The 25830-nt window shown below is 58.7% G+C and overlaps 2 protein-coding genes across 3 annotated transcripts in view; one reads left to right on the top strand and one right to left on the bottom strand.

The window, feature by feature from the left end:
• The first annotated feature begins 1798 nt into the window (after positions 1–1798).
• Positions 1799–9100, top strand: GALK1 (galactokinase 1). 2 transcript variants are annotated; one of them, XM_036836414.1, is made up of 8 exons: positions 1800–2023; positions 2711–2900; positions 3341–3460; positions 3664–3799; positions 3909–4090; positions 8442–8592; positions 8694–8856; positions 8949–9100. In XM_036836414.1, exons 1-8 carry the CDS (start codon positions 1859–1861, stop codon positions 9018–9020), a joined length of 1179 nt encoding a protein of 392 aa, XP_036692309.1. In that variant the 5' UTR covers positions 1800–1858; the 3' UTR covers positions 9021–9100. The 2 variants fall into 2 exon arrangements, with proteins under 2 accessions (XP_036692310.1, XP_036692309.1); XM_036836415.1 differs by lacking the exon at positions 3341–3460 and having other exon boundaries at positions 1799–2023.
• A 107-nt stretch (positions 9101–9207) lies between these two features.
• Positions 9208–25830, bottom strand: part of ITGB4 (integrin subunit beta 4) — a 30383-nt gene continuing 13760 nt past the window's right edge. Inside the window, 26 exon segments of the mRNA XM_036836413.1 lie at positions 9208–9622; positions 9730–9837; positions 9914–10078; positions 10161–10316; positions 10416–10604; positions 11166–11315; positions 11740–11898; positions 12049–12285; positions 12824–13021; positions 14164–14295; positions 14383–14565; positions 16430–16567; positions 16714–16894; positions 17241–17398; positions 18160–18364; positions 20892–21040; positions 21865–22044; positions 22139–22287; positions 23277–23300; positions 23432–23490; positions 23806–23909; positions 24172–24363; positions 24553–24586; positions 25351–25452; positions 25454–25458; positions 25559–25681. Coding sequence (XP_036692308.1) covers positions 9483–9622; positions 9730–9837; positions 9914–10078; positions 10161–10316; positions 10416–10604; positions 11166–11315; positions 11740–11898; positions 12049–12285; positions 12824–13021; positions 14164–14295; positions 14383–14565; positions 16430–16567; positions 16714–16894; positions 17241–17398; positions 18160–18364; positions 20892–21040; positions 21865–22044; positions 22139–22287; positions 23277–23300; positions 23432–23490; positions 23806–23909; positions 24172–24363; positions 24553–24586; positions 25351–25452; positions 25454–25458; positions 25559–25681 — 3620 coding nt within the window. The 3' untranslated portion in view covers positions 9208–9482.

Raw genomic sequence — 25830 nt, 5'->3', positions numbered from 1 at the left:
TATACATTCTTCTTTCTTTTTTGAAAAATTTATTTATTTAATTAATTTTTTTGGCTGCGTTGGGTCTTCTTTGCTGCGCGCGGGCTTTCTCTAGTTGCAGCGAGCGGGGGCTACTCTTTGTTGTGGTGCATGGGCTTCTCATTGCAGTGGCTTCTCTTGCTGTGGAGCACAGGCTCCAGGCGCGTGGGTTTCAGTAGTTGTGGCACGTGGGCTCAGCAGCTGTGGCACATGGGCTTAGTTGCTCCGCGGCGTGTGGGATCTTCCCAGACCAGGGCTTGAACCCGTGTCCCCTGCACTGGCAGGCGGATTCTTAACCACTGCACCACCAGGGAAGTCCCTCTTTATACATTCTTTTTAAAAAAAATTTATTTATTGTTTCTGGCTGCGTCGGGTCTTTGTTGCTGCTTTGTTGTTTTTCTCTAGTTGCAGCGAGCGGGGGCTACTCTTCGTTGTGGTGCATGGGCTTCTCATTGCAGTGGCTTCTCTTGCTGTGGAGCACAGGCTCCAGGCGCGTGGGTTTCAGTAGTTGTGGCACGTGGGCTCAGCAGTTGTGGCTCGTGGGCTCTAGAGCACAGGCTCAGCAGCTGTGGCACATGGGCTTAGTTGCTCCGCGGCGTGTGGGATCTTCCCAGACCAGGGCTCGAACCCGTGTCCCCTGCATTGGCAGGCGGATTCTTAACCACTGTGCCACCAGGGAAGCCCTCTTTATATATTCTTGATACAAGTCCCTTAAATATGATTTGCAAATATTTTCTTCCATTCTGTGGGTTGTCTTTTCACTTTCTTGATGGGGTGGTCCTTAGATGCACAAAAGTATTTTATTTTGATGAAGTACAATTTACATATTTTTCTTTTGTTGCTTGTGCTTTTGGTGTCATATCTAAAAAACCATTGACTAAGCCAAGGTCCCAAAGGTTTAACCTTATGTTTACTTCTAGGAGTTTTCAGAGCTGACTTTTGAATGTTCTTGGGGCAACCCCCTGAGCAGACCCGAAGCTACCCTGGCTGAAACCCTCCCCAAAACCCCCACTCTAATCCCGAAGAGTGTGCTTACATTTCAGCCTTTCCCCTCCAAGGTTTCATATGTGGTGGCCAACTGTGGACAGGCATCCAGTCAGGAGCTGCGGACAGCTTGAAGGTTTAGGATGCAGGCTGGTGAGAGAGGAGGTGGCTAGTGTCAGACTCTGGGCACCAGGCCCTGGGACCAAGTTTCCAGGCTGAGAAAGCACCTGCTGGGGCCAACAGCCCAACCTACCTTGGCAGCTGGGTGGGTCCTTCCAGGAGGGGCTGGGCCCACTGCTGTCCATCTCTACCCTCCCTACTCCTCCATTGCTAGGAGCTGGGACAGCAGGTCCACTCTAGAAGAGAAGCCTGTAGAAAGTGACTCCACCAAACTTGGCTTTCCTTATTTCTATTTACACTGATTGTCCGGCTGCCCTCTTACAGATTTATGATCAGAGGCTGGTGACCTCTCACAGTTGCAGGACTTTAGGACCTAGGAGATCCTTTTGGGAAACCCAGGTGTTGGAAGCCAGCTCTATTGCTCCGGCTGGGGTAGATGGCTGGGTGGATGGGTGTGGACACAGAGAGGGGCACCAGGGCCAGGAAAGAGCAGCTCAGATCTCCCGGGCCGGCCAATACCCGCCCCGCTGGGCGCCCAGCACTCCTTTGGAAAGCCCGCCGCCGGCCCGCCCCGCGCGCCCAGCTGGTGGATTGGGCCGGAACCGCGGGCGGGGCGGGGCCAGCGCTGCCCGATTTGGGGCGGTGCGTGCAGCTATGTGAGCCGACGCCGCGCGGCTCCGCCCCGAGCATCCCGAGCCGACCCGACTGCGCCCGGCAGAGCCGCAGGGTGAGTGTCATGGCCGCTTCCGAACAGCGCCAGCTCGGGGAGCTGCTGGCCAAGGCCCGGAGAGCCTTCCTGGAGGAGTTCGGGGCCGAGCCCGAGCTGGCCGTGTCGGCCCCGGGCCGCGTCAACCTCATCGGGGAGCACACGGACTACAACGAGGGCCTGGTGCTGCCCATGGTGAGGGTCTGCGCGGGAGGCGCCATCTCCCCGCGCGCGCTGTCGGGCGGGCCGCTCCGAACTTTTACTCCAGCCGAGTGTGGGGGACGAGCACGTGGGAGAGACCCTAGGACGGGGCATTTCACACGTTGGAAGGGAGGAAACGGGGAATCCGCGAGGAAGTAGGCTGTGGACCGCTGATCCTCGCCATCTCCTTGGGAGCCACCTCAGATTGTCGGGGAATGCGGAAGGGGGCCCAACTGCAAACCGAGGCGAAGTAGCCCTAAGCCTCCTGGTCCAGCCCGTTCAGTTCGCAGAGGAGGGAATGGAGGCACAGAGAGGGCTAGTGATCTGCTCAGGGTCACACAGCTGAGGTGGAGCTGCCTTAGTCTGGGGCTATGTCCATCCCACCTTGCATCTTCCAAAATGGGAAGGCGTCAGAAAGAGCTCGTCTGATTCTGTTTTCCTATTGACCCACAGCCAGGAGCCCACGCTTAGGGCAGAGTACAGGTCTGCACTCCCGCTACACTGGCCCTGCCCCTGAAGACCTATGGGATGGGACCCAAGCCCCCCAAGGCCAGATGAACATGCAGGCTCTTCCCTGAGACACTCCCTATTCCCATCATGTTGAGCCTGGAGGTCACCTCCTTGTCTGTCCCTGGCCCCTTGGTATTGGAAGTTTTGCATACTATTTGTTTCTTCTGCCAGGCGGTGGAGCTTGGGACTGTGCTGGTGGGTAGCCCCCGGGCAGATGGGCTTATCTCCCTCCTTACCACCTCTGAGGATGCCGACGAGCCCCGGCGGCTGCAGTTTCCCCTGCCCACAACCCAGCGGCCACTGGAGCCTGGGGCCCCCCACTGGGCCAACTACGTCAAGGGAGTGATTCAGCACTACCCAGGTGTGGGGCCCAGGCCTGGGTCAAATTCCTGTCTCTCAGCCACAAAGCTCATTAGCTCATCTAATCCACTGTGGGGGTAGGCATGCAGGGTGGAGCATCCCCATTGTACAGGTGAGGAGACTGATGCCCCGAGAGGTTCTAGAACTTGCCCTGGGTTGCCCATGACACGATTGGAGGAGCCAGGGTTCAAACCCCAGCCCGTTGGTCTCCAGAGCCCTAAACCAGGAGAACTAGGAGACCGTGTCCTAGGAACCTCAGGGTAGGAGGATGGAGGGTGGCGGACCCCTTGGCCCAACAGGTTGGTGGCCTCTGACAATTGAGACACATTTCCCTGGAAGCAGCTGCCAGGCTGTTGCCTCCTTTGTACCAGAATACATGCCCTTCTTGTGCTCATCCTTCCAGATGGCCCGTCTTACCATCATCCATTCTTTCTCCTGCAGCTGCCCCCCTCCCTGGCTTCAGTGCAGTGGTGGTCAGCTCAGTGCCCCTGGGGGGTGGGCTGTCCAGCTCAGCATCCCTGGAAGTGGCCACATATACCTTCCTGCAGCAGCTCTGCCCAGGTACCTCCTAGACCCCAGCTCCCAACCCAGCCCTCCTTCCCTGAGGTCCTGTGATCAGAGCTTCCTACCCCAATTGTGGCTTTGGGGGAGTGGGTGGGGAATCTCCCTGGAGTATCACTGGACACATTGGGGGCTGCTCCCACCCTCCCACCCCTAGTGCTCCCTCCTGGGCCCCAGCCTTCCCACCTTGCCCTGTGCTGCAGACTCGGGGACAATAGCCGCCCGGGCCCAGGTGTGTCAACGGGCTGAGCACAGCTTCGCAGGGGTGCCCTGTGGCATCATGGACCAGCTCATCGCACTGCTGGGGCAGAAGGGGCACGCACTGCTCATTGACTGCAGGTCAGGGGCTCCCCTTGTCCCCTCCCACCTCGTAGGAGCTCCTGGATGAAACATGCGTGGCAAACAGACGCTTGGCCTTGTCATCTTCCTGGCTCCATCTCCATCCCAGGTCTCTGGAGACAAGCCTGGTGCCGTTGTTGGATCCCAAGCTGGCTGTGCTCATCACCAACTCCAACGTCCGCCACTCGCTGGGCTCCAGCGAGTATCCCCTGCGGCGGCGCCAGTGTGAAGAAGTGGCCCGGGCGCTGGGCAAGGAGAGCCTTCGTGAGGTGCAGCTGGAGGAGCTGGAGGGTGAGAGCTGGCTGGGTGTACTGTGTCCTGGAGATGGCTGGGCACCCTGGGGTGAGGGGGGCTGCCGGGGTCTCGCTGTGGCTTTGACCCGGATGTACATCCCCTCACCTCCAGGGACCTCTGCCAAGCTCTGCCCACTCCCCCAACACTGCTGACTTAGCACTGCTTGAAATCTCCATATTGTTTTTTCTAATGTGAGGATTAAGTATCCACCGTGGAAAATACAGAAAAGTACAAAGAAGAGGACTTCCCTGGTGGCGCAGTGGTTAAGAATCCGCCTGCCAATGCAGGGGACACGGGTTCGAGCCCTGATCCAGGAAGATCCCACATGCCGCAGAGCAGCTAAGCCCATGTGCCACAACTACTGAGCCTGCGCTCTAGAGCCCGTGAGCCACAACTACTGAGCCTGTGCTCTAGAGCCCGCGAGCCACAACTACTGAAGCCTGAGTGCCCAGAGCCCGTGCTCCGCAACAAGAGAAGCCACCACAAGAAGCCCGTACACCACAACGAAGAGTAGCCCCTGCTTGCCACAACTAGAGAAAGCCCGTGCGTAGCAACGAAGACCCAATGCAGCCAAAAAAAAAAAAAAAAGTACAAAGAAGAAAATAACAAGCTATAAGATCACTACCCAGAAATAGCCACTATTAGCATTTTAGTATATTTCCTTCCAGTGTTTTTCTACATCTGTATTTTCTTTTTTAAAATTAATTAATTAAAATTTTTTTTTTTTTTTTGGCTGCGTTGGGTCTTCGTTGCTGTGCATGGGCTTCAGTAGTTGTGGCGAGCGGGAGCTACTCTTCGTTGTGGTGCGCGTACTTCTCATTGCGGTGGCTTATCTTGTTGCGGAGTGCGGGCGCTAGGTGCGCAGGCTTCAGTAGTTGTGGCACGTGGACTTCAGTAGTTGTGGCTCACAGGCTCTAGAGCGCAGGCTTAGTAGTTGTGGCACACGGACTTAGTTGCTCCGTGGCATGTGGGATCTTCCTGGACCAGGGCTCAAACCTGTGTCCCTTGCATTGGCAGGCGGATTCTTAACCACTGTACCACCAGGGAAGTCCCAATTTAAAAATTTTTAATTGAAATATCCTTGACTTACAATGTTATGTTAGTTTCAATATCTGTATTTTCAAGGTTGAGTATACGCAGTGTTGCCACCTGCCCTTTTTTTTTTTACTTAACATTATCTCAGAGCCCTTCTCTATGTCATGAAAGGCCTGTCATCAACACGGCTTTTTAAGGCTACATAGCATTTCAGCATCTAGGTGCACTGTAATTTACTGAACCATTTTCTGGTAATCATACCTAACACCGTGATGGATTTTTTTTTATATAAATTTATTTATTTTTGGCTGCTTTGGGTCTTCGTTGCTGCACACAGGCTTTCTCTAGTTGTGGCGAGCGGGGGCCACTCTTTGTTGCGGTGCGCGTACTTCTCATTGCGGTGGTTTCTCTTGTTGTGGAGCACGGGCTCTAGGTGCGTGGGCTTCAGTAGTTTTGGCGTGCAGGCTCAGTAGTTGTGGCTCACGGGCTCTAGAGCACAGGCTCAGTAGTTGTGGCGCATGGGCTTAGTTGCTCCACGGCATGCGGGATCTTCCCAGAACAGGGCTCAAACCCTTGTCCCCTGCATTGGCAGGTGGATTCTTAACCACTGCGCCGCCAGGGAGGTCCCTGTGATGGGTTGGTTTTTTTGTTTGTTTGTTTTTATTTTTGGCTGCGTGGTTCTTCATTGCTGTGAGTGGGCTTTCTCTAGTTGCAGTGAGCGGGGGCTACTCTTCGTTGTGGTGCTCGGGCTTCTCATTGCGGTGGCTTCTCTTGTTGTGGAGCACAGGCTCTAGGCATGCAGGCTTCAGTCGTTGTGGCTCACGGGCTCTAGAGCGCAGGCTCAGTAGTTGTGGCGCACAGGCTTAGTTGCTCCGCGGCATGTGGGATTTTCGCGGACCAGGGATCGAACCTGTGTCCCCTGCATTGACAGGCAGATTCTTATCCACTGCGCCACCAGGGAAGCCCCCTTGATGGGTATTTTTTTTTGTTTTTTGGATGGGTATTTTTATACATAATTCTTTCTCTGCATTTTCTTCCTGTTTTCTTAGGATTAGATTATTAGGAGTAGGATCACAAAGTCAAAACATAACTCTTTTTTTTTTTTTTTTGGCCATGCTACATGGCTTGTGGGATCTTTTTTTTAAATTTAATTTAATTTTATTTTATTTATTTTTGGCTGCATTAGGTCTTTGTTGCTGTGCGCGAGTTTTCTCTAGTTGTGGCGAGCAAGGGCTACTCTTTGTTGCGGTGCGCTGGCCTCTCATTGTGGTGGCTTCTCTTGTTGCGGAACACGGTCTCTAGGAGTGCGGGCCTCAGTCGTTGTGGCTCACAAGCTCTAGAGCGCAAGCTCAGTAGTTGGGTCGCATGGGCTTAGTTGCTCCGCAGCATGTGGGATCTTCCAGGACCAGGGCTCGAACCTGTGTCCCCTGCATTGGCAGGCGGATTCTTAACCACTGAGCCACCAGGGAAGCCCGGCCTGTGGGATCCTAGTTCCCCAACCAGGGATCGAACCCGGGCCTTCGGAAGTGAAAGCGTGGAATCCTAACCACTGGACCGCCGGGAAATTCCCATAACGTGTATTTTTAAGTTTCCTGATACACATGGCCAGGAAGATCTATTGAACAGTTTAAAGGTCATGTAAACATTAACTCATTTAATTCTCTCACAACTCTGTAGAGCAGATATTGTTATTATTCTCTCTTTTTTTTTCTTTTTTTTTTTGATTGGGGAATGTACAGTAAGTGGCAGTGCTGAGACTTGAACCCAGGCTGATCAGCGCCATCCTCCTGACTGAGGGTCCAGGCTGCTGGCGTTGGGAGCTGTGCCCTCCCTCTCAGTGTCGGGGTGCCCATCTCAGAGACCATCTTGTCCTTGGTGAACTGTCACCTTCAGACCTGCCCCACCTGCTCTCTGCAGGTGGCTGTGGCCGAGCTTTTCACACTTGAGCGCTTTTGCCATTTCTTCCCTCCACCTCAGCCCTTCCATCCGCTGCCTCCCCCGGGGGTCTCCCTCTACCTCAGGAACAGTGCTGCCCTCTGCCTGGCTCCTCCCCTTCTGCTTTGAAACATGCCCAGTTTTCTAACCTCCTAAAGTAGAGTCTCCTTCCCATGCCAGTCCTCTGGGAAGAGTACCCATTGCTCACGGCCCCCGTTTTCTCATTTCTCCTCATTTCTAAATCCTCTGAATATGCCCGCCCGTCTCCCAAGCCACCCGCCGTGATAGCTCTCCCAGGGGTTCCCCACAGAAACCTGGGGGTTGCCCTCCCTGCCCTCTCAGTGCCAGATCTGCTTGGCCACAGCCCCGTGTCTCTGCCCAGGCCTGCCCCAGGCTTTGTCCCCAGCACAGAGCGCCAGCCACGGCTGCTCTGCGGAGGTCTCCGATGGGAGCCTGCAGCCCCCCACTGGGGTCCTGCAGCCTTCGCCTGACCCTGACAGAACGCCTCCTCCTTCCCCTGGACGCCTCTCCTTTTGACTTCCCCTTTTCTGTTATTTCCTCGCCCTTGTCACTGCTGTCTGAAACTTAAGAGCCACCTCTGACTCCTCCCTGCCCTCCTTTCCTTCCTCCCCACACCCGGCCTCTCTTGGTCTCTGACTGTTTTAACAGCTGCCATCTCCTGGCGCTGGCTTCTCCCAGCAGGGCCCCCTGCGCAAGGCAGTCACTTTCGTCAGCTAGAGCTCAGCTCCATCCCTCCCCTGCTCCAAAAACCTCTCTGGCACCCAGAATTAAGTTGTAAAGTCCTAAGTGCTCAGGGCTGCCATTAGCGACTCAGCTTGCTCTGCCCGCTTCAGCGTTAGCCAGTGGGACGGCTTGCTGGTTCCCTGGGGTGCCCCGGGCAGACCTGGTCTGTACCCCAACTCTGGAGCCCTGGCTCTCGGAGGCTTCGCTGTTAACTCCAGCAAAAACACCAGCAGGACTTTTCCTTCCTGTTCTGTCTTGGCCTCTTGAAGGCAGTATTGTGTCCCACTCACCATGGAAGCACCAAGAGTCTGGGGCTCAAACTGCTGTTTATCGAGCACCCGCTGTGTGCCAGGCACCCTGCTGGGACCACTCCATGTGTCTGCTCACCCAGTCTTCCCTGCGCGCCAAATGAGGCGGGTGTCCCCTTTTATAGTCGAGGAGGGGAGGCTCTGAAACCTTGGTCACCAACCCGAGGTTCTACCCAGAACTTGGTCAGAACCAGGTCTCAGACTGGAGATGCCCCCGCACCCGCCCTCCCCCAGCCAGCGCCCTGGAGCCATTGTGCCCCTTCTCCACGTGCACAGGGGCCCAGAGGCGGTGGATGGTGGGTCTTCTGACTCCTTTTCTGCCCCAGCTGGCAGGGAGCTGATGAGCGGGGAGGCCTTCCGGCGGGCGCGGCACGTGGTGGGCGAGATCCAGCGCACGGCCCGGGCAGCAGCCGCCCTGAGCCGCGGCGACTACAGAGCCTTCGGCCGCCTCATGGTGGAGAGTCACCACTCGCTCAGGTGAGATCCCGGGTGCCCAGCACCTCCTGGTCACAGGCTGTCCGCTGTGCCGGATGGGGCTGGTTCACGGCCTCCCTGCTCCCCCCGCGTCCTCTCTGCAGGGATGACTACGAGGTGAGCTGCCCCGAGCTGGATCAGCTGGTGGAGGCCGCGCTCTCTGCGCCCGGGGTTTATGGCAGCCGCATGACAGGCGGTGGCTTTGGTGGCTGCACGGTGACCCTGCTGGAGGCCTCCGCCGCTTCCCTAGTGATGCAGCACATCCAGGTGGGCAGGTGCCAGAGACCGGGGGGAGCGGGAGAGATGGGTTCCCAGGGCCGTGCTGTGCTCAGACCCCACCCCACCCGTCCCTCCTACAGGGGCAGTACAGCGGGACCGCCACCTTCTACCTTTCCCAGGCGGCCGACGGCGCCCAGGTGCTGCGCTTGTGAGGCCCTCCCAGGCCGGCCCACGGCAGGCCTGCCCTCCAGCCTGGGTGCTCAATAAACTTGTATTACCTCCGGCTCTGATACCTGCCTGTCTCCAGAGGTGGATGTGTGCTTGGGCATCAGAGAAAGGTGGGTATAAGAACTGCTCCCCTGCTCTGGGCAGGCCCCAGAAACATGGACAGGGCAGAGCCAAGCGGTAGCAAAATCTTTTATTAAGTGGAGAACAAAGCTGGGACCTTGTCATGCTGGTCCAAGCTCTTTGGTTACAAATGGGCTTGGGCCCAGGGTAGGAGGGCAGCCGAAGGGCCTTCCGGGACCACTTCATGCCTCCCAGAGGACACCTACCCCCTGCTCTGTGGCCAGAGGCACCGGCCCTGTGATCAGCATGCGGGTGGGCTGGCCGCCAGGGGTCCAAGGATGGAGTAGCTGAGGCAGCGCCAGGGAGAGGAGGTGGGGGTCGGGGGCTCAGGTCTGAAAGAACTGTTGGTCCACGTGGGTGCTGAGGGTTCCACTGGTGGTCAGCGTCCGGCTCACAAACTCCTGTGTCACGTGCCGGGTGAGGGAGCCATGGGCTTCCAAGTGCTGGGACCCCAGGGTCAATCCGTCTGCAGGGGAAGAGGTGTTGAAGGGTCTACCTGGGTCCCCAACCCCCTCTCCTCTGTTAGCGCTGTGCTCCCCCCGGAGAGCCAGGAGCCCCCGCCGGGCAACTCACCCAGTAGGACGGGCTCAGTGGTGCTGGAGTGGGTGGTGGTGATGCTGTACTCTCCTGGCATTGGGTGCTGGAAGAGCCCCAAGTGGCTGCCCAGCTGTGGGAAGGGGCCTGGAGTGGGCAGAGGGGCCAGTCAGAGGGTGGTGCCAGGAGAAGGCGTGGCCAGAGGAGGGGTGAAGCAGCCTACCTCCATCCTGGGACTCGATGGTGATGATACCCTCACGCTCCGGCCCGAAACCTTGGGTGGTCTTGGCCTGCACCTTGAACTTGTAGGGCACGTTCTCGCTGAGGCCTGGCACGGTCAGCCGGCTCTCGGGGCTGTCGCCATCCACCAGGAACGTGGTGGCCGGCTCTGGGCAGGGAAGATGCCTTTAGCCTTGGTGGCTCCCTCTCCACCCCTCCCCTGGTCCCCCTGACCCTGGGGCGGGCAGCACCTCCTCCGTGGGCCATCTCACAAGTCACCAGGTAGCCGAGGATGTCGCCATCAGGCCTGCGCGGCCGCTCCCAGCTCAACTGCAGAGAGTCTGGGCTCAGGGCGGTGAACACCAGTGGGCCCGGGGCGCTGGGCGTGCTCAGAGTGAAGGCAGAGCCTGGGGACAGCAGAGGAAGGGTGTCGGTGGGTGGGTGGGTGGGTGGGTTTTTGGGTGCAAGATGGGGGGGCAACTGTCAGGGCGGGGGGGGCAACTCACCCGGCAGGGGGCAGAGTGGGCTCTGTGGGTGCACCTGTGACTCGATGGTGATGACACCCTCGCGCTCTGGGCCCCAGCCTTCCTGGCTCTGGGCCCGCACGCGGAACACGTAGGAGTGGTTGGGCAGGAGGTCTTCCAGCACCACCGAAGTCTGGCTGGGGTTGGGGATGTTGAGCTGATGCAGCTCACCTGGGTGGGGATGGAGGCAGGTAGCAGAGCAGCATTATTCCTTATTCCCATCCCCGGCCTGATCCCAGCCCTTCCCTGGGCTACTGTCAAGACCTAGCCACCACCCACCCAGCATTAGTTGTGGCTTGGGCACAGGTGGCGTCAGCCTTGTATAGCGTGGTTGGTCGTTCAGGTCGTACGTTATACGAGGGATGAGTGGAACCTGAAATCCCATCTGCGTATGTTGGCTGTTTATGGGCCCAGGTCATGCTGCCGTGAGCGTGTCTGCCCACGGAAGTGCCACTTCCCGACGCCTGAAAAGACATCTCATAGGCCAGCAGAGGCCCTGGGTCCCTAGGCTGGTGAGGCCTTGTTAGGCAAAACCTAGCAGTGGGAATGATCTGGAGAGACGCCCAGGGAGATGGATGAGGACTCATCAGAAGAGGCAGTGGGGGTCTTGGAAGAGAGAGACTCTCTCAGAAAGGTGGGGTGATGGGGGGAGCATTAGTGTTCAAGGGACTTGGGTGGATTCCTGACAGTCGGGTGTCCCCGTGTGTCAGCCCGACAGCAGCCGTGTCTCACCGCCATTCAGCAGCTGGTACTCCACGCTGTAGCCCTGCAGCGCCCGCTCGCACTGCGGCTCCTGCCAGCTTACTTTCAGAGACGTGGGTCCCAGGGCTGAGAACACCAGGCGGGTGGGTGTGTTGGGCACACCTGCAGCCAAGCGGGAGCCTGGAGACAGGAGGCCACAGTCAGCCGGTGTCGGGGGTGTCTGGGCAGGAGTGCTAGTTCTAGCCCTGCCCGCCCTCAGCTGTGGCGCCTGCACTGACCGCTGGCCAGGTGGCCCACTCACCCTGCAACACCCTATCCAGGCCACCCAGCACCTCCTGAACGTCCTCAGAGTGGGTGCGGGCCCTGCCTGTGCCGAGACGGGGTGAGCCCGTGAGTCAGCCGGCCCCCATCCTCCTCAGCTGGCCTGGCCCCTCTCCTGCCCCAGCCCAGCACCCCCGGAGGACAGAAGCCGCGTTCGGCACCAGCGCTGATGTGGATGGAATGGAGGGTAAGGTGGCACGGGCGGCGGCGGCGGCGGTGGGTGGATGGGTGAGAGATGGAGCAGGACAGCTGTGGAGGCACAGGATGGCCACCCCTGTACTACCTGGGCCCCAAAAGGGTGCTGCTGGCTGCCCAGCCAGGATTATAGAGTCTCTTGAGTCCCCGGAGTGGGGGACCCCCTTCATCTGAGCCCGACTCCAGGACCCCAGGGCCCAGGACAGCGGAAGCCTGCTCCTCCCGTGTTCCCAGATGGGAGGGAGGCCTAGGGCAGGACAAAACAAGAGTGAGAGGGCAGGAAGTGTGCATGTCAGAGGATGGGCAGGAGGGCGACGGCAGGCCAGCAGCCCGAGCCTCCAGGAGCTGGAAGAGAGGAAGGATTAGGGGGAGAGCAGGGGAGGTGGCGGGCACTCACTCTGGGAGGAGAGGGAGGTGAGGGTTGAGTAGTCCCTGGGCAGCGTGGCCGAGTGCGAGTGTCCCGTGCGGGTCAGCGAGTGGTAGTCCCGCGAGAGGGTGGAGGACGTGCTCAGCACGCGGTGGGACAGGTGTGGGCTCAGGTGGGTGCTGTAGGCGGCGTTGCTCACAGTCATCCTGTGCAGGGAGTTGGCACTGCCCGGGAAGGCGAAGTCCATCCGCCCGTTCACCAGGTGCTCTGTGGGGTAGAGCAGGGTCACCGGACCGGCCCGCACCAGGCCTGGAGCCCCTCGGGGCAGGCTGCGGCCCTGGGAATTCCCTGGATTACCTACCCTCTGGGGGCCCTTGGCGTAAAAACAACCTGCTCCCCTTGGCCCGCCAGGGACAGAGGTCCTTGGAGGAGTCCAAGGGCCCCCTAGGCGTCTGCAGCTCAGGTCCTGTGGCCTGGCAGGACGCCCCTATGGACGGCCGCTGACCTCAGCCGGGGACTCACTGCCCCTGCAGTTGGCCCTGCCCTGGGGAGAGCCCAAACGCCTGCCCTTGGGTCCCCTGAGGCCTCTGAGGGGTCTCCTTGGGCACCAGGGCCTGCCCCCTGGACACAACAGACTTGGAAGTTTGGGGGCAGTCCAGCTTTGGGGAGAGCCCCAGCGCCTGCCCTGGGGTCCCTTGGCTCTGGGGTGGCAGCCGGGCAGCCTGGCCGCGGTGGGCTCTGGCTGGAGCCCAGAGGCAGCAGACCAGCGAGCCTAGGTGGGTGCGGGTCAGGGCAGGCCGGTCACCTCCCTCCCCGCCAGTGCCCCGCGAGCCCCCATCGGCGGCGCCGTCGTCCAGGGGCCCGCGGGGCGGCTCGGCGGAGTCGGAGGAGCGCCGGCTGCTGGCCGACGGGCGCGGGATGAGCTCCGGGGGCAGCCGCCACGTGACGCGCCGCAGGTCCAGCTCCTCCCCCAGCAGGGGCTCGAACTTCCAGCCGCTGCCGCCTTGGGAACAACGAAGGGCCGCGTTGGCACCGCCGGGAGGCGCGGGCGGCTGCGCGGAGGGGCTGGGGGAGGAGGCGGGCGGCGCTGTGACGTGAGCCCATCCTCTGGCTCTCTGGGGTCCGGGTGTGTGTGCCGGGGAGCCCGGTGGCCCGGCGAGGCCCTGGCCCGAGAGGTGGAAGAGGGCGGCCCAGGCTGCAGCCGGCGAGGGAAGACCCCTGGACCAGAGCCTGGGCTCTGTCGCCAGCTGTGAGGACTTGCTGCTCTGAGCCTCAGTTTCCCGTCTGGATAACGGAGGGAGTGAGCTCTCCCCTGCCGGCCTCCCAGGGGCACTTCCAGCAGCCAGAGTGCGTCACAGGCAGCCAAGTGTAGTGCAGCTGAGCTGGGGCACCTGATTCGTACCAGCTGCTCTTTACTTCAGACCCTCAAAATCTCAAGACCCTTGGGCTTGGGTTCCTTAAACCCAAGCTTGACACCACGGAGGCCTGGTATAGGCAATGATGGAAGAAAATACAAATCCCGGAGGACTTTCACTAATGGTAGTGTGTGATTGGCAGCCCATTTCACAGATCAGAAAACAGGCACAGAGAGGGTGACTCATCTGAATTCCTGCAGCGGAGCCAGAGCTAAAACTGAGTCCCCAAGGGTCCCAGTCGAGGGCTCTTTGCATCACACTGTACAGGAATCAAGGAAGGAGGAGGAACAGGGCCAGTGTGGGGAGGAGACACTGCTTTGTGGCCCCCAGAGCCAGGCCTGCCTCCTGCCACATAGCCCTGTCCCTGGGAGGTGGCCCGAGTCCATGGCACTGCTGGTGGGCCTTCGAGTCTCAAAACTGTGTTTCCAGTCCCAGGTGCACGAGCCTGTGTGCATGTGCCCCAAGCACAGGTCTGTCTGCCTGTTCTCACACACAGACGTGCACACGATTCACTTGGGCCACGTCGGCTTTGTCCCCTCTGTATCCAGAGCCAGTGTGGTGCCTGCCAAACCGTCGGCTTTGTAGATACTCGTCTGGGGCTGAGAGGGGACTTCTGGTGTGACCTTCCTGCCCAGTGCACTGGCCCCTTGGCTCTCTCTGGACACCAGTGACGGCCCCACCCTCTACCCAGGACCCCCACCTTCCTCGCAGGTGTCCCAGGCTCACTCACCAGTGTCATCAGAGACGCTGGGCCTCTGGCTGCCGGTCGGGGAGCGGAGCACGTCATCGCTGTACATGAGGAAGCTTTCGTAGTCTTCCCCACTCTGGGCGTCCACGATGGGGATGTCCGGGATGATGGGGACTGCAGGGTGGGAGCGGGTGAGCCGGGGCCCCAGCCTCGGCCTCCTGCCCGCCCCTGTCTGCCCTGTGCCTCCCGCCCACCACTCACTGGACATGGGCCGCTTGGGCTGGGTGGCCAGGTTGATGATGGCCTCCCGCTCAGGCCCCCAGCCTGCCCCGTTGCGAGCCTTGACCGTGTAGCGGTACGGCTGGGACTCCCGCAGGTTCTCAATGAGCAGCGTCCGCTTCTTGGGGCTGTCTACCAGCACCTTCTTCATGGGCCCGATGGGTCCTGGGACAGGGAGAGTGCTTCAGAGGGGTCATCCAGCTCCTGGCCTGGTGCCTGCCTCTGACGCACCAGGACTGTTGCACAGCCCCTGAAGCGCACCCAGGAGTTTGGGGAATGAGTCAGGGAGCAAGCAACTGTTGAACCCCAGCTGCATGCCAAGCCCTGAGAGCCTGGGCGTGACTGGCTTAGAGAAGGCTCCACGCGGCTCACTGCTAAGTTAAGTGGCAGAGACAGACCGGACTCAAGTCGGCCCCACTGTCACCGCTACCAATTGGTAAAGGGACCTGCGTCCGTGTGCGTCTGTGTGACGCTGGCTCCCGAGGCTTGGGCGCCCTCACCACCTGTGCCTCACTGCCCAAATGCATGGCTGCCCTGGTCACCTGGGCAAGGACGGGAGGAGAGAGGCAGGCCTGAACCTGCACCTGAGGACAGGCTGAGGCTTGTGAGAGCTAAGGGCCAGAGCAGAGGGGAAGCAGCTCTCCTCCGCCACACCTAGAAGGGTGGACGCAAGCCCTGGGAGAGAGGAGGAAGAGACCCCAGGCTGCTCTGAGCAAGTTACGGTGCCTAGGCCCCCGTGTGACAAGATGGGGCCCTCTATGTTGGAAGACGTCTGGGAGACCAGAAAATGTCCCAGTTTCCAAGGGGTCCAAAGGAGGGCTCTGGAAAAACAACACCTGCTAAGCTTGATGCTGTTTGTTTGTTTGCCCCACCGCGTGGCATGCGGGATCTTAATTCCCCAACCAGGGATCGAACTCATGCCCCCTGCAGTGGAAGCATGGATTCTTAACCACTGGACCACCAGGGAAGTCCCTTGATGCTGTTTGATAAGTAAACAGCTGTGCTCCAAGAATTGGCTGATGTTGGGCTGTCAGCCGGGGGAGGTCTCTAACTGCCCTCTCTCATCTCTGTCCACCAGGGGGAGAAGGGAAGGGGGCCACCCCAAAGCTGCTGATGCCCTTGGGCCAGGAGGTCTGCCTCACACATTCGTGACACAGCGGAGGCCTCAGCAGGCTAAGGCCGTGGGCTGAAGCCATCAGTCATTCCTGGGATTAAAGGCTGGGTCAGAAGGCACTTCCTGACAGTGGTCCATGGGTGGACCAGGTGTTGTAAACTCAGAATGAGCCAAGGATGTGATGCAGCTGCTGAGAAGCTTGTGCTTGGTCAGCCAGGCTAGTGAAGAGCAAGGAGCCTGAGGCCCAGAGCAATCCTGCTGCCCTCTGCCCTGTTGGGCCACCCTGGGGCTGCTAAGCCTGACTCACTTTAGGGTCCGCAGGTCCTATTTGGGGGTGGTCAGCTCTCCATCCCTGAGATGGACCAAACAGACGTGAGAGCACCAGGAGGAGGGCCCTGCACCAGGCGAGAGGCGGGACCAAGTTCCCTCAAATAGTTTCTCATCCTGACAACTGGCAGGGGTCATCCCTCCCCTTTCCAGGACTGGGAGAAAAATAACAGTTCTGCCAGATGTTTTGGCCTAGGGCTGCCAGATAAAATATTGCATGAAATGTACTAGAAAAATTGTCTATTTGAAGTGCAGGGTGTCCTCCGCTTTTATTTGCTAAATCTGTCAACTCTACTCTGGCCCTAAGAGAACCGTGTAGAATTGAGCCATTCTAGTTACCTGCATGGGCAGGCAGCCCTGGACACTTGTGACCCCACTGCACATATATAATCTCAGGCCTTCCATCCCTACCTGCCCCGGGAGCTTCTGGGCTTGGCTTTGGAACGCAACTCAGCCCAAACCTGACCACAAAGCTAACGATGCCCCAGGCAATCAGACATATGGGCTCATCCACTGACCGGGACGCTGTGACCTCCTCCCACTCTCCGCCCCCTCCCTGGGGGCAGAAGGAGAGGCCCACGTCCTTACGGTTGTCCTCGTTGACCAGGCCATAGCAGACCTCATAGGCTGTGATCTCGCCGTTGGTCTCTGCCGGCTCAGCCCAGCTCAGCTGGGTCACGGTGGAGGAGACGACATTGAAGGCCAGACGCCCCGGCTCGCTGGGTACTGGAGGGGGAGGGGATGCAGGAAGAGAGCTGTCAGCCGCAGAGAGGGGGCAAGAGTTCTAGGGGGTCAGGGGACAGGGCTGGGCACGCTGGCATCAGGGTAGCTGGGGGGCAGACAGGTGGATGGACGGAAAGGCGAGGCCTCACCTTCCGGGTGAGTGCGACAGGACACCAGGGAGCTGTAGGGGCCCTCGCCCTGCGCCCCGTAGGCGCACACCTTCATCTCGTAGTCGCAATACGGGTACAGGTTGGTGAGCTCCACCGAGGGCACCTTGCTGTCGAGGAGGTGGGCTTCGGACTCAGAGTCACCCTGGATCCAGTACTTCACCTGCTCCCGGGGCGGGGCTGGTCAGTGGGGAGCAGCTGGCAAAGCTGATCGTCCCTCCACTGAGCCCTGCCCTTGTTACCCCCTTTGCGCACAGACACGGGAGGGACTGAGTGACCTGCCAGGTTCACACAGCAGGGCTGGGGCAGAGCAGAGGTGTTTCTGGGCTGGTGGGGCCACCGTCCAGGAACTTGCCTCTCCCCCGGGGCACAGATGGGGGTTCCCCTGTCCAATGAGGCCAAGCATGCCCTCTCCTCTCCCTCAAGGGCCCTCTGCCCCCGGGTGGCCCACCTCCCCACTATGTGCCCAGCCTCCCCATCCACCACCCTCATCGCCCCCCCCACCTTACCCGGTACCCTGTTGGCTTGCCAGGAGGGGGCAGCCAGTTGAAGTGGATCTTCCGGGACCCGGCGGCCTTGGCATTGGGGTTCTGTGGGGCACCCAGGTCACCCCGGGGGAGTGGGGGTGATGACAGGGTCTGGCCCATTAAGTTCCCGTCCAGTTCATCTGTAGTGGGTCAAGCCAGGGCAGGGCAGCCAGCTGAGACCCCCTGCTGCTTTGAGGGGGGGGGCAGGAACCCACCGTCGCCACCAGGGGGCGCCAGAAGCCCAGTTAAACCCCAACGCTCCTTCCCTGCACCCCCCTCAACTGAGACCTGCCAAAGGGGGTCTCTAGAGGTCTGGTGCCCCCATTAGTAAAGCACAGGGCATCCTGCCAAACTTGGGGGGGCCCAGGAGGGTCTCTGGAGGGACGAGAAGGAGGAAGGAGTTTGCTCTCTCTCTCCCTTTGGCAGCCAAGGGTGTGTCCCACGTGAGAACATTTGGCTCCTCCCAACGCCCTCCATCACTCCCGTACCCCAAGATTCCTCCTCCTCCCCCATCTTCTCGGCAAGCCTCCTCTCCGGGTGGGCTCACAGACCCCACTATACAGTTCTCAGGACCCATAAGAACTGTTTCACCCCTTCTGGGAACACCTGCATTTTGGCTGGAATTAAGGCTGAAGTCAAAGGGCTATGACCCCAGCCTCTCTGATTGAGAGGAGGGTTGCCAGATAAAGGCAGGATACCTAGTTAAACTGGAACTTTAGATAAACAACAAACACTTTTTTAGGATAAGTACATCCCAAATAGTGCATGGGACATACTTATACTACAAATGTGGTTGTTACTTATCTGAGATTCAAATTTAACTGAGCGCCCTGTATTTTTACTTGCTAAGACTGTCAAGAAGCCCCCAGCCCTGCTTAAGCTGACTCCAGACTCTGCCTACCTCGGTCCCCAATGATGACAGTGGCAGACTGGGGCTGGCCCAGGCGGGCCCCAAACTTGGGGTTGCTGAGTTGGATGTAGAAGCGGCGGGTCTGGCAGCCCCGCAGGAGGGAGTCCATCTCCTGCAGCTCCAGGAGCTTCACCTGCAGCTCCTTCCAGGTCTCCCCAGGTTGGAATAGCAGTTCGCCCTCTGTGGGGATGTAGTCCTGGGAGTGGGAAGGGGTCAGGGTCAGACCAGGCCTGGGAGAATGAGTAACGGCCCCACACCCCACCCCAACCTCACAGATAATGCAGAATTCTTCACACACAGACTGTCCCACGTGGACACGGAATGGCTCATGTTTCTACAACACCTGTTGTGCATCAAGCACTTTACAAATATTAGCTCGTTTACTCCTCAGGGCAGTGTGAGGTAGAGATATTATTGTCCCCATTTTACAAATGAGGAAACTGAGGCACACAGAGGTGAAGAAACTTGCCCAAGTTCACACAGGTAGTGGTGGTGGGACCAGGATTTGAACCAAGGCAGAGACAGGGGTGCAGATATGGAGGGTCCCATACAGGCAGGCACTCAGCCGGGGGAGCTGAGATTTGGAGGCCCCAGACAGGGAGGGAGGAGCTGTTCCCCGCAATGGGGCTCTGAAGTCTGGATCCCACCAGCCCCTAGGCCCTGCCTCCCGGGTGGGGTGCTTCCAACATCTCCAGCTTTTTTTTTTTTTTTCCCCCCCAGTGCCCCAGAGCTTTCCTGAGCGCCCGTCACATGACGCCACTAGGTGGCACTGCAAACTAACATTCAATTCCAGGCACTGCTAGCCCGCCCCGCTGTGCAGAGAGGGACAAACTCAAACGCTACAAAAACCCAGAAAGAAAAGCAGGAGTTGCCTGCAAGACAACTGACCTGGGGGGGATGCTTCAAAAATGTCCAGGTGACAAAAGACAAAGCCGGGGAATTATTCTAGATTAAAGGAGACTAAAGACACGTGACAACAAAATGCAATGCCATACCCTTGATTGGTTCCTGGATTGGGGGGGAAAAGCTATAGAGGACATTACTGGGACATGTGAACATGGGGGGGGTCCGAATATGGACAAATTATTAGTTATGAGGACAATGTGACATTTCTTAAGTTAGGTAATTCTGTCGTAGTTATGTAGAGTGACCTTGTTCTTAGCAGGCACCTGCAGAAGAGTTTAGGGTCTATATGATGTCTACAATTTACCTTGAATAGTTCAGCCAACAAAAGTAAACCAAACACACTCTCTCTCCCTTTCTCTCTACAGTTATAGAGCTATAGATACATATATATATTCTCTCCCTTTCTCTCTACAGTTATAGAGCTATAAATACATATATATACACACACACACACACACACACACACACACACACACAGGCATGTATACATCTATATAGAAAGAGAGAAAGAAAGCAAGGTGAATCTACGTAAAGAGTAAATGGGTGCTAATTTTGTTAGTCTTTCCATTTTCCTGTAGGCTGAAGCTTTTCAAAACAAAAAGTTGAGAAATAAAATGTTTTTAAAAATAGTTCAATACCAAAGGATCTTTATAAAAGCATAACAGGACAGCCAGAATTTCTATAATATGGCATATTCAGTGAAAAGTTATGGGCATACAAATTCCTCTTTGGCGTTTTTATGGGGAGCCCTGGAGCAGTAATGAGAACTGTTCCTACCGATAAAAAGAAGAATAGGGTGTGTGTCGGGACCTCCTGAGTGCACGCCTGCTCCCATGATTGCCAAGTGGGCCTGTGGGCCAGTGAGACTAGACTTTATTACTTTTTGAGTGAAGTTCTGATGTGAATATTTTTAGTTTTAAAATGTTGGTAACAGGTATAAACTGGATAACTAATGAGAACCTACGGTATAGCACAGGGAACTCTACTCAATACTCTGTAATGACCTATATGGGAATAGAATCTAAAAAAGAGTGGATATATGTATATGTATAACTGATTCACTTTGCTGTACAGCAGAAACTAACCCAGCATTGTAAATCAACTATACTCCAGTAAAAATTAGTTTAAAAAAACATTGGTAATAGGGAATTCTCTGACGGTCCAGTGGTTAGGACTGTGAACTTTCACTGCCATGGGCCCGGGTTCAGGTTCGACCCCTGGGTTGGGGAACTAAGACCCCACAAGCCATGCGGCGTGGCCAAAAGAAAAAAAACAACATAAAATGTTGGTAATAAATTTAGAAAAACAAACAGACCTGTAAGCCAAACCAAGTACATCCACCACCTGGATTTGGCAGTTCCCTGAGACTGGGGCCCGGTGATAAAGGGGACACTGCCCTAGCACACGGCCCTCCCTGCCCTGAGGGCTGCTCCTGTGGCACGGCCCAGAGAGGGCCTGCCCGGCAATGACAGCCCAGGGACATGGGGTCTGTGATCCCACGTCAAGAAGCCCAGAGTCCCTGCACAGGGGCAGACGGAGGTGTCTATTTCTCTGTGGAGAGTTTGGCTGTCCTGGTGGATCCTGGGATGTTGGGAGGGGGACACGGATGGTCTGGACATGATGAGACCTTACTCCTCAGGGCGTCACTGGCACTTTTGGTGCGCAAGACACCCCTGCTGCAGGGTGGCCGGGCAGGTGGACTTGTCCTTGGGAGGCCAGCCAGTGGCACCACCAGCATCCGGAGACTCAGGCAGCTGCCACGTCCTGCTCCCACCGGGCCCTTGGGATGTGCCCTTGACCTCGTGGTGGAGACTCACCTGGTTGCCCTGCGCTGTGTTGTCCTGCGTGCAGTAGGAGACCTGGGACTTGCCGTTGTCCAGGACACGCCGGATGATGGGGATGCGGGCCACGTGCTCCCCGCGGCTGACCAAGTACTCGGGCTGCTCAAAGGACACGATCCCGCTGGCTGCAAGGAGCCAGGCACCGGTCAGGGGTCTTGGCCACAGTCCCTTCTCAGCCCCCGCCCTCCCTCTGGCCCAGCCCGGCCCAGACTCCAGGAGTCTGCTTGTCACCCCTCTCTGGGGAGGGCAGAGGAAGGGGCTGGAAAAGTCTGCCAGGAAAAAGTTGGCAAGGCTGGAACTAACATCTTGGAAGGGTCAGGGCAGAGAAAGGAGGCCGGGCAGGGGCAAGACCAGACATGAGAGCTGAGACTGAGAGCTGGGGCAGAGTAGGCCTAAGTCCTGGGGTCCTGGAGCAGGTGGGGAGGAGGGGTCAGGGACCAGAACAGACCCTCTGGGCACCGGAAAGATGGTTATCGACAAGTCCAGGTTCCCCGAGGAACTAGCAGGGAAGGCACCGTGGGTGACAGTGGTGTGACGCCTTGCTCACCCCTCTAGATAGGCTTGGGCAGAGGGAGGCCCCAGTCCCCTCCCTGCTCTGATGCCCTGTCATCCTAGGGGGGCCCCATTCAGTCTCCCAAGTTCAAAGGCCATAGGGGAAGAACAAGGAGAGGGATGTGCAATGGCCCCAGGAGGACGTAGCACCCTCTGGTGATTATAAGAGAAGCTCCCACACTGAGTGCTTACTACCAGGCACTGTGCAGAGATGTACAGCCACACACTCCTCACAAGAGCCTGATACCCATTTTACAGATGGAGAAACCAAGGCTCAGAGGTTAAGTCACTTGCCTAGGCCACATGGCCAGGCCCCACTTCCACTTGGATTCGAGGAGGAACAAGGGACCCCAGAGCCTCCCTTTTGGACCCCCTGTTCCCCCTGACCCTGACCGACCTTGCTCCTTGATGATGGTGATGTTGACCAGACGGCGGCCGAGGGTGGCAGTGCCCACGGGCACGTCGATGGCCTCCACCAGCAGCTGCTTCTCGTCATCGTCCTCAGGCCGGATGAAGAGAGGCACCCGCACGTCCACCAGCTCCACGCCCTCCTGGAACTCCACCATGCCCCGGGCGTCTGGGCGGGCGGTGGGGAGCCATCAGGTGGGGGTCAGGGGGCCGCACAGGGGTGGGAGGTCAGAGGGAGGGGCACAGAGAGCCTGCCCACCTACCCTGGTCTGCAGTGAGGGTGTAGTAGCCAGGGGCCACCTTGAGCTCATGGAAGGCCCCCTGCTCCACGTGCTTCTCCGTCAGCTTCAGCAGGGCCTGCTTGGCCGAGCGGGGCGCCATCAGCACTGTGTCCACAATGGTGTGGTCCTGCCTGGGGGCGGGGTTGGGGGGGGAGGTGTCAGGCTGGCCAGGAGGCTGGCACTTGTCCCGCCCCGCCTGCCTGTCCTCTCTCCATCAGGGGACAAGATTCCAGGCAGTAAAAAGCAGAACCAGACGGTCCTAGAGGCCCACGCTGGTCCCACCACCTCGCCCTGCAGCCTCGGCATCCTCATCTGTGAAATGAGGCCACTACTCCCACCCACCTCACCAAGAAGGGCTGGTGAAGCAAAAGTAGAGTCAGGACAGCAAAGATGTGAAGGGTATAGGCCCTGAAGCCAGACTGCCTGGGTTCAAATCCTGGCTCTATATCTTAACAGCTAGGTAACCTTGGGCAAGTTACTTAAGCTCTCTGATTCTCGGTTTCCTCAACTATAAAGTGGGAATAGCAATGGTACCTACTTGGATAAGATAACCACACACATGAAGCCCTTAGAACAAGGCCTGGCCCGTTGTAAGCACTCAGAACGCAGGTCTAAATGGTTCTTACTGAAGGTGATGTGCTCAGTGAGAGCTGTATTCTGTTACTGCGCAGTTCTGTCCTCTCTGCATGCTGTTCCCACCCCCACTCTTCCCCTGGGGGGGCTGGGACTCGGGGTAGGAACTGGGAAGGAGGTGTGTCACCCACTGGACCATCTTCTTGGCAGCCAGCGGTGCCTCCAGGATCAAGGCCTTTGGCGTCGGAGGAGGGCTGCAGCTGGGCACCGGGCTATCCCGGGTACTGGGTAGGGGGCTATTGCCGGCACGAGGGCAAGGACTGGGTCTGCTTGGTTCCCTGTGGTTTTCCTGTTCTAGTACCGGGGCTGGCTTTTGGTGAGGGCTTCATACTGGTATTTGTTCAGTGAAGGTCCTACCCAAGGACAGACACAGACAGCCCTCCTTTCCAGTGGGATGGAGATGGAGATGGAGATTGGGGTGGGGGAGGGGGCAGAGGGGGCAGGTACTTGGGGCTGGTACTACCCCACCTGTGTGTCTTCGACTCACTTTTTCCCGGCATTGGGCTGCTGCCTGTGGAGGACAAAGTGGGGAACGTGAGCCAGGTGGTCCCTGGGGTGGAGGCACGATCTGCCTGGGGGAAATCCCCTGGCATTGGCTATACGGGCGGCACCCTCACCCAACCCCGGGCACCCAGGACCCACCGGAACTTGGTCTGCTGGAGCTTCTGCGCGCCTGTGATATGCCTGTACACCTCGTTCAGCTGCCAGGCAAGGGAGGGCTGTGAGGCTCGGGCCCTGGGGGAGCCTCTCCACCCAGAGCCATCCCGGCCCAGAGGACCTCTCGGGGTTGGCTGGGGGCGTGGCCATGGGCACGCACATTGCCTCTACCCTTCTGGAAGCATTTACAGGGAACAGATCCCAGGATGATCCCAGGCCAGGCACATGTCCAAGGAAGCCCTTCTTTCCTGCCCGGAAGAACCCAGGTTCCCCAGCTGCTTCCCTCTGCTCTCCCGCCGCCTGGCTCACACCCAGCCCAGAGATGCCAGCTGCCTGGGATCGGCTTCTTTGGCCCTTACGTTCTCCTCCACTTCCTGGCGCAGCTGGTCACATTCTCGGGTGCCAGGCTTCAGTAAGTTCTCGGTGCAAAGGCGGGCAAGGCGCAGGGACAGCCCGTAGGGCGCTAGGGGCAGGCAGGGAGGGGTGTCGTCAGCCCCCTGCACAGTGGGCACCGCAGAAGCCCCATCCAGGAGCCATGCTTGGATAGGGGAGCACCTGAGGCTTATAGCACCATCAGGAAGGATAGAAGGCAGCCAGGCCTGTGCCTGCACCCAATACCCAGAGAAAATAGGAATGGTGTGATCCCGGACCCGGGAGCAGCGGTGAACATGCCCTGGGCCCCAAGGGCAGCCCCAAGACCTGCGGTGCCCAGCCCTGGCCCTCACCCAGCTCCATGGGGTTGATGCCGGCAGCATGCGAGGCAAAGCCAGGCCGTTGCACGTTGTTGGTGATCTTCCAGCGGACCATGTCACGCCCCTTGAGGTTCCCGCTGCGCAGCATGGGCGTGTCCAGGTGATCCGAGGCCATCAGGTTCTCCCGCAGCATGTAGTGGTCTTCCTTGAAGCCCACCATGTGACCTGCGGGACAGGGTCCTCACACTGGGCCCTCACACTGGGCCGCTCCCTAGACCTTCCCCACCACACCCCTGCAGGTGGGACCCCGGGGCCTCCCGCCTCTGTTCCAGACTCAGCCCCCGCTTCCCCTCCACCCCAGCTGGAAGAAAGAGCGGGCAGAAGCCCACCACCCCTGCTGATGCTGGCCCGTACCTCGGTTGCAGCACGGGAGAAGGGCCAGGCAGGCCTAGGAGACAAGGTGGGTGAGGATGAGAGCTGAGACAGCCACCCCAGCCTAGGTAAGCCCCTTCCGCCACCACCTCCCACCCACGCCAACGGTCCAGAGGGGCCAAAGGTGCCTTCCCCAGACACCAGGATATCCAGGCAGCTGCAGGGGTCTAGGTGTGTGGCACACAAGGTGGGTACAGAGGGTGATGGGGGCAGAGGGTTCCCCAAGTTTGTGCCAGGGGACCCTGGTCCTGCTGTATACTCTGGAAAGTAAAGGTTCTGTGATCAAACCCATTTGGGAAGCACGGAATTCCTTCCCCTTATAGTTTCACTATTCATACAACTAGGTCAAAGGCTCTGAGAAGTCCTGCAGAGAAGAAAGCGCTTTCTCAAATGTATTTGATCACAGAACCCTTTTCCTCTGTAACACACACTAATATCCCACAACACTGGGGGTCACTGCAGAGTGTTGCCTCTGCGCCCCACAATTCAGTATCCCTTGCCATGCCATCCTCCATGTTTTCCTGTCTCCTGTCTTTCCTCCCCAGTGAGACTGTCAGCTCCTGGTGGGCAGAGCCCTTCCTTCCCTGTTAGCTCTCATGACCCTTTGCATGTGGCTGACCCCCGGGCAGGGGCTCCCAGGTATCCGGCCACTGATGGTTGGCAGAGGTGAGAGGCTGGGGTGGGGAGGGCACCAGGGCTGGGCAGAACATGTGGGTTCGCTTGGCCTCTGCCACCCACAGGGACCCTGGTGGCGGGTGGAGACCCTGGGGGAGCCCCCACCTTGCAGCAGGCACAGTACTTCCAGCAGAGCAGCCCCAGCAGTGCCGGGAACAACAGGAGGAAGATAAGCAGGGGGATGAGCCACCAGAAGGTGCCGGGGGGGGCAGTCTAGGGAGGAAGGAGGAGGAAGAGGAGGGAGTCGGTGCCATTTCCCCCTCCGGGGTCTGCCAGGCCACCCACATCCCCCCCGGCCGGCCCTCCAGCTCACCCTTGCTCCTCTGCACCAGGACGGTGCTGTTGGGCCCGGGGGCGCCGTCACCCTCCACGGTGTAGCTGTACGTACAGTCGTCGTCCTCGTCCCGGAAGGAGCAGTACTCCACCACCTCCTCCGCTGCACCCACAGATGGTCAGCAGGGCACCCGACCCCACCCCGGAGCACCTTAGGGCCTGGTGAGGAGGCCGCTCCTCACCACGGCCCTACTCTGGGGCCCACCCCGCCCATCACAGGGTGGGAGGCACCTCCCTGGGGAAGAATGCAAG

The sequence above is a fragment of the Balaenoptera musculus genome, chromosome 20 (genome assembly GCF_009873245.2).
Source record: "Balaenoptera musculus isolate JJ_BM4_2016_0621 chromosome 20, mBalMus1.pri.v3, whole genome shotgun sequence".
NCBI classification, from domain to species: Eukaryota; Metazoa; Chordata; class Mammalia; order Artiodactyla; family Balaenopteridae; genus Balaenoptera; species Balaenoptera musculus.
The sequence above is the reverse complement of the archived record's forward strand: the minus strand, read 5'-3'. Positions and strand labels throughout refer to the sequence as shown.

What these genes read in the sequence shown, in the direction of transcription:
- GALK1 (XM_036836414.1), top strand. Translation starts at nt 1,859, where the DNA reads ATGGCCGCTTCCGAACAGCGCCAGCTCGGGGAGCTGCTGGCCAAGGCC. An exon ending in CCTGCAGCAGCTCTGCCCAG is followed by an intron (nt 3,461 to 3,663) that starts GTACCTCCTAGA and finishes CCTGTGCTGCAG; the next exon opens with ACTCGGGGACAATAGCCGCC. An exon ending in GAGAGTCACCACTCGCTCAG is followed by an intron (nt 8,593 to 8,693) that starts GTGAGATCCCGG and finishes TCCTCTCTGCAG; the next exon opens with GGATGACTACGAGGTGAGCT.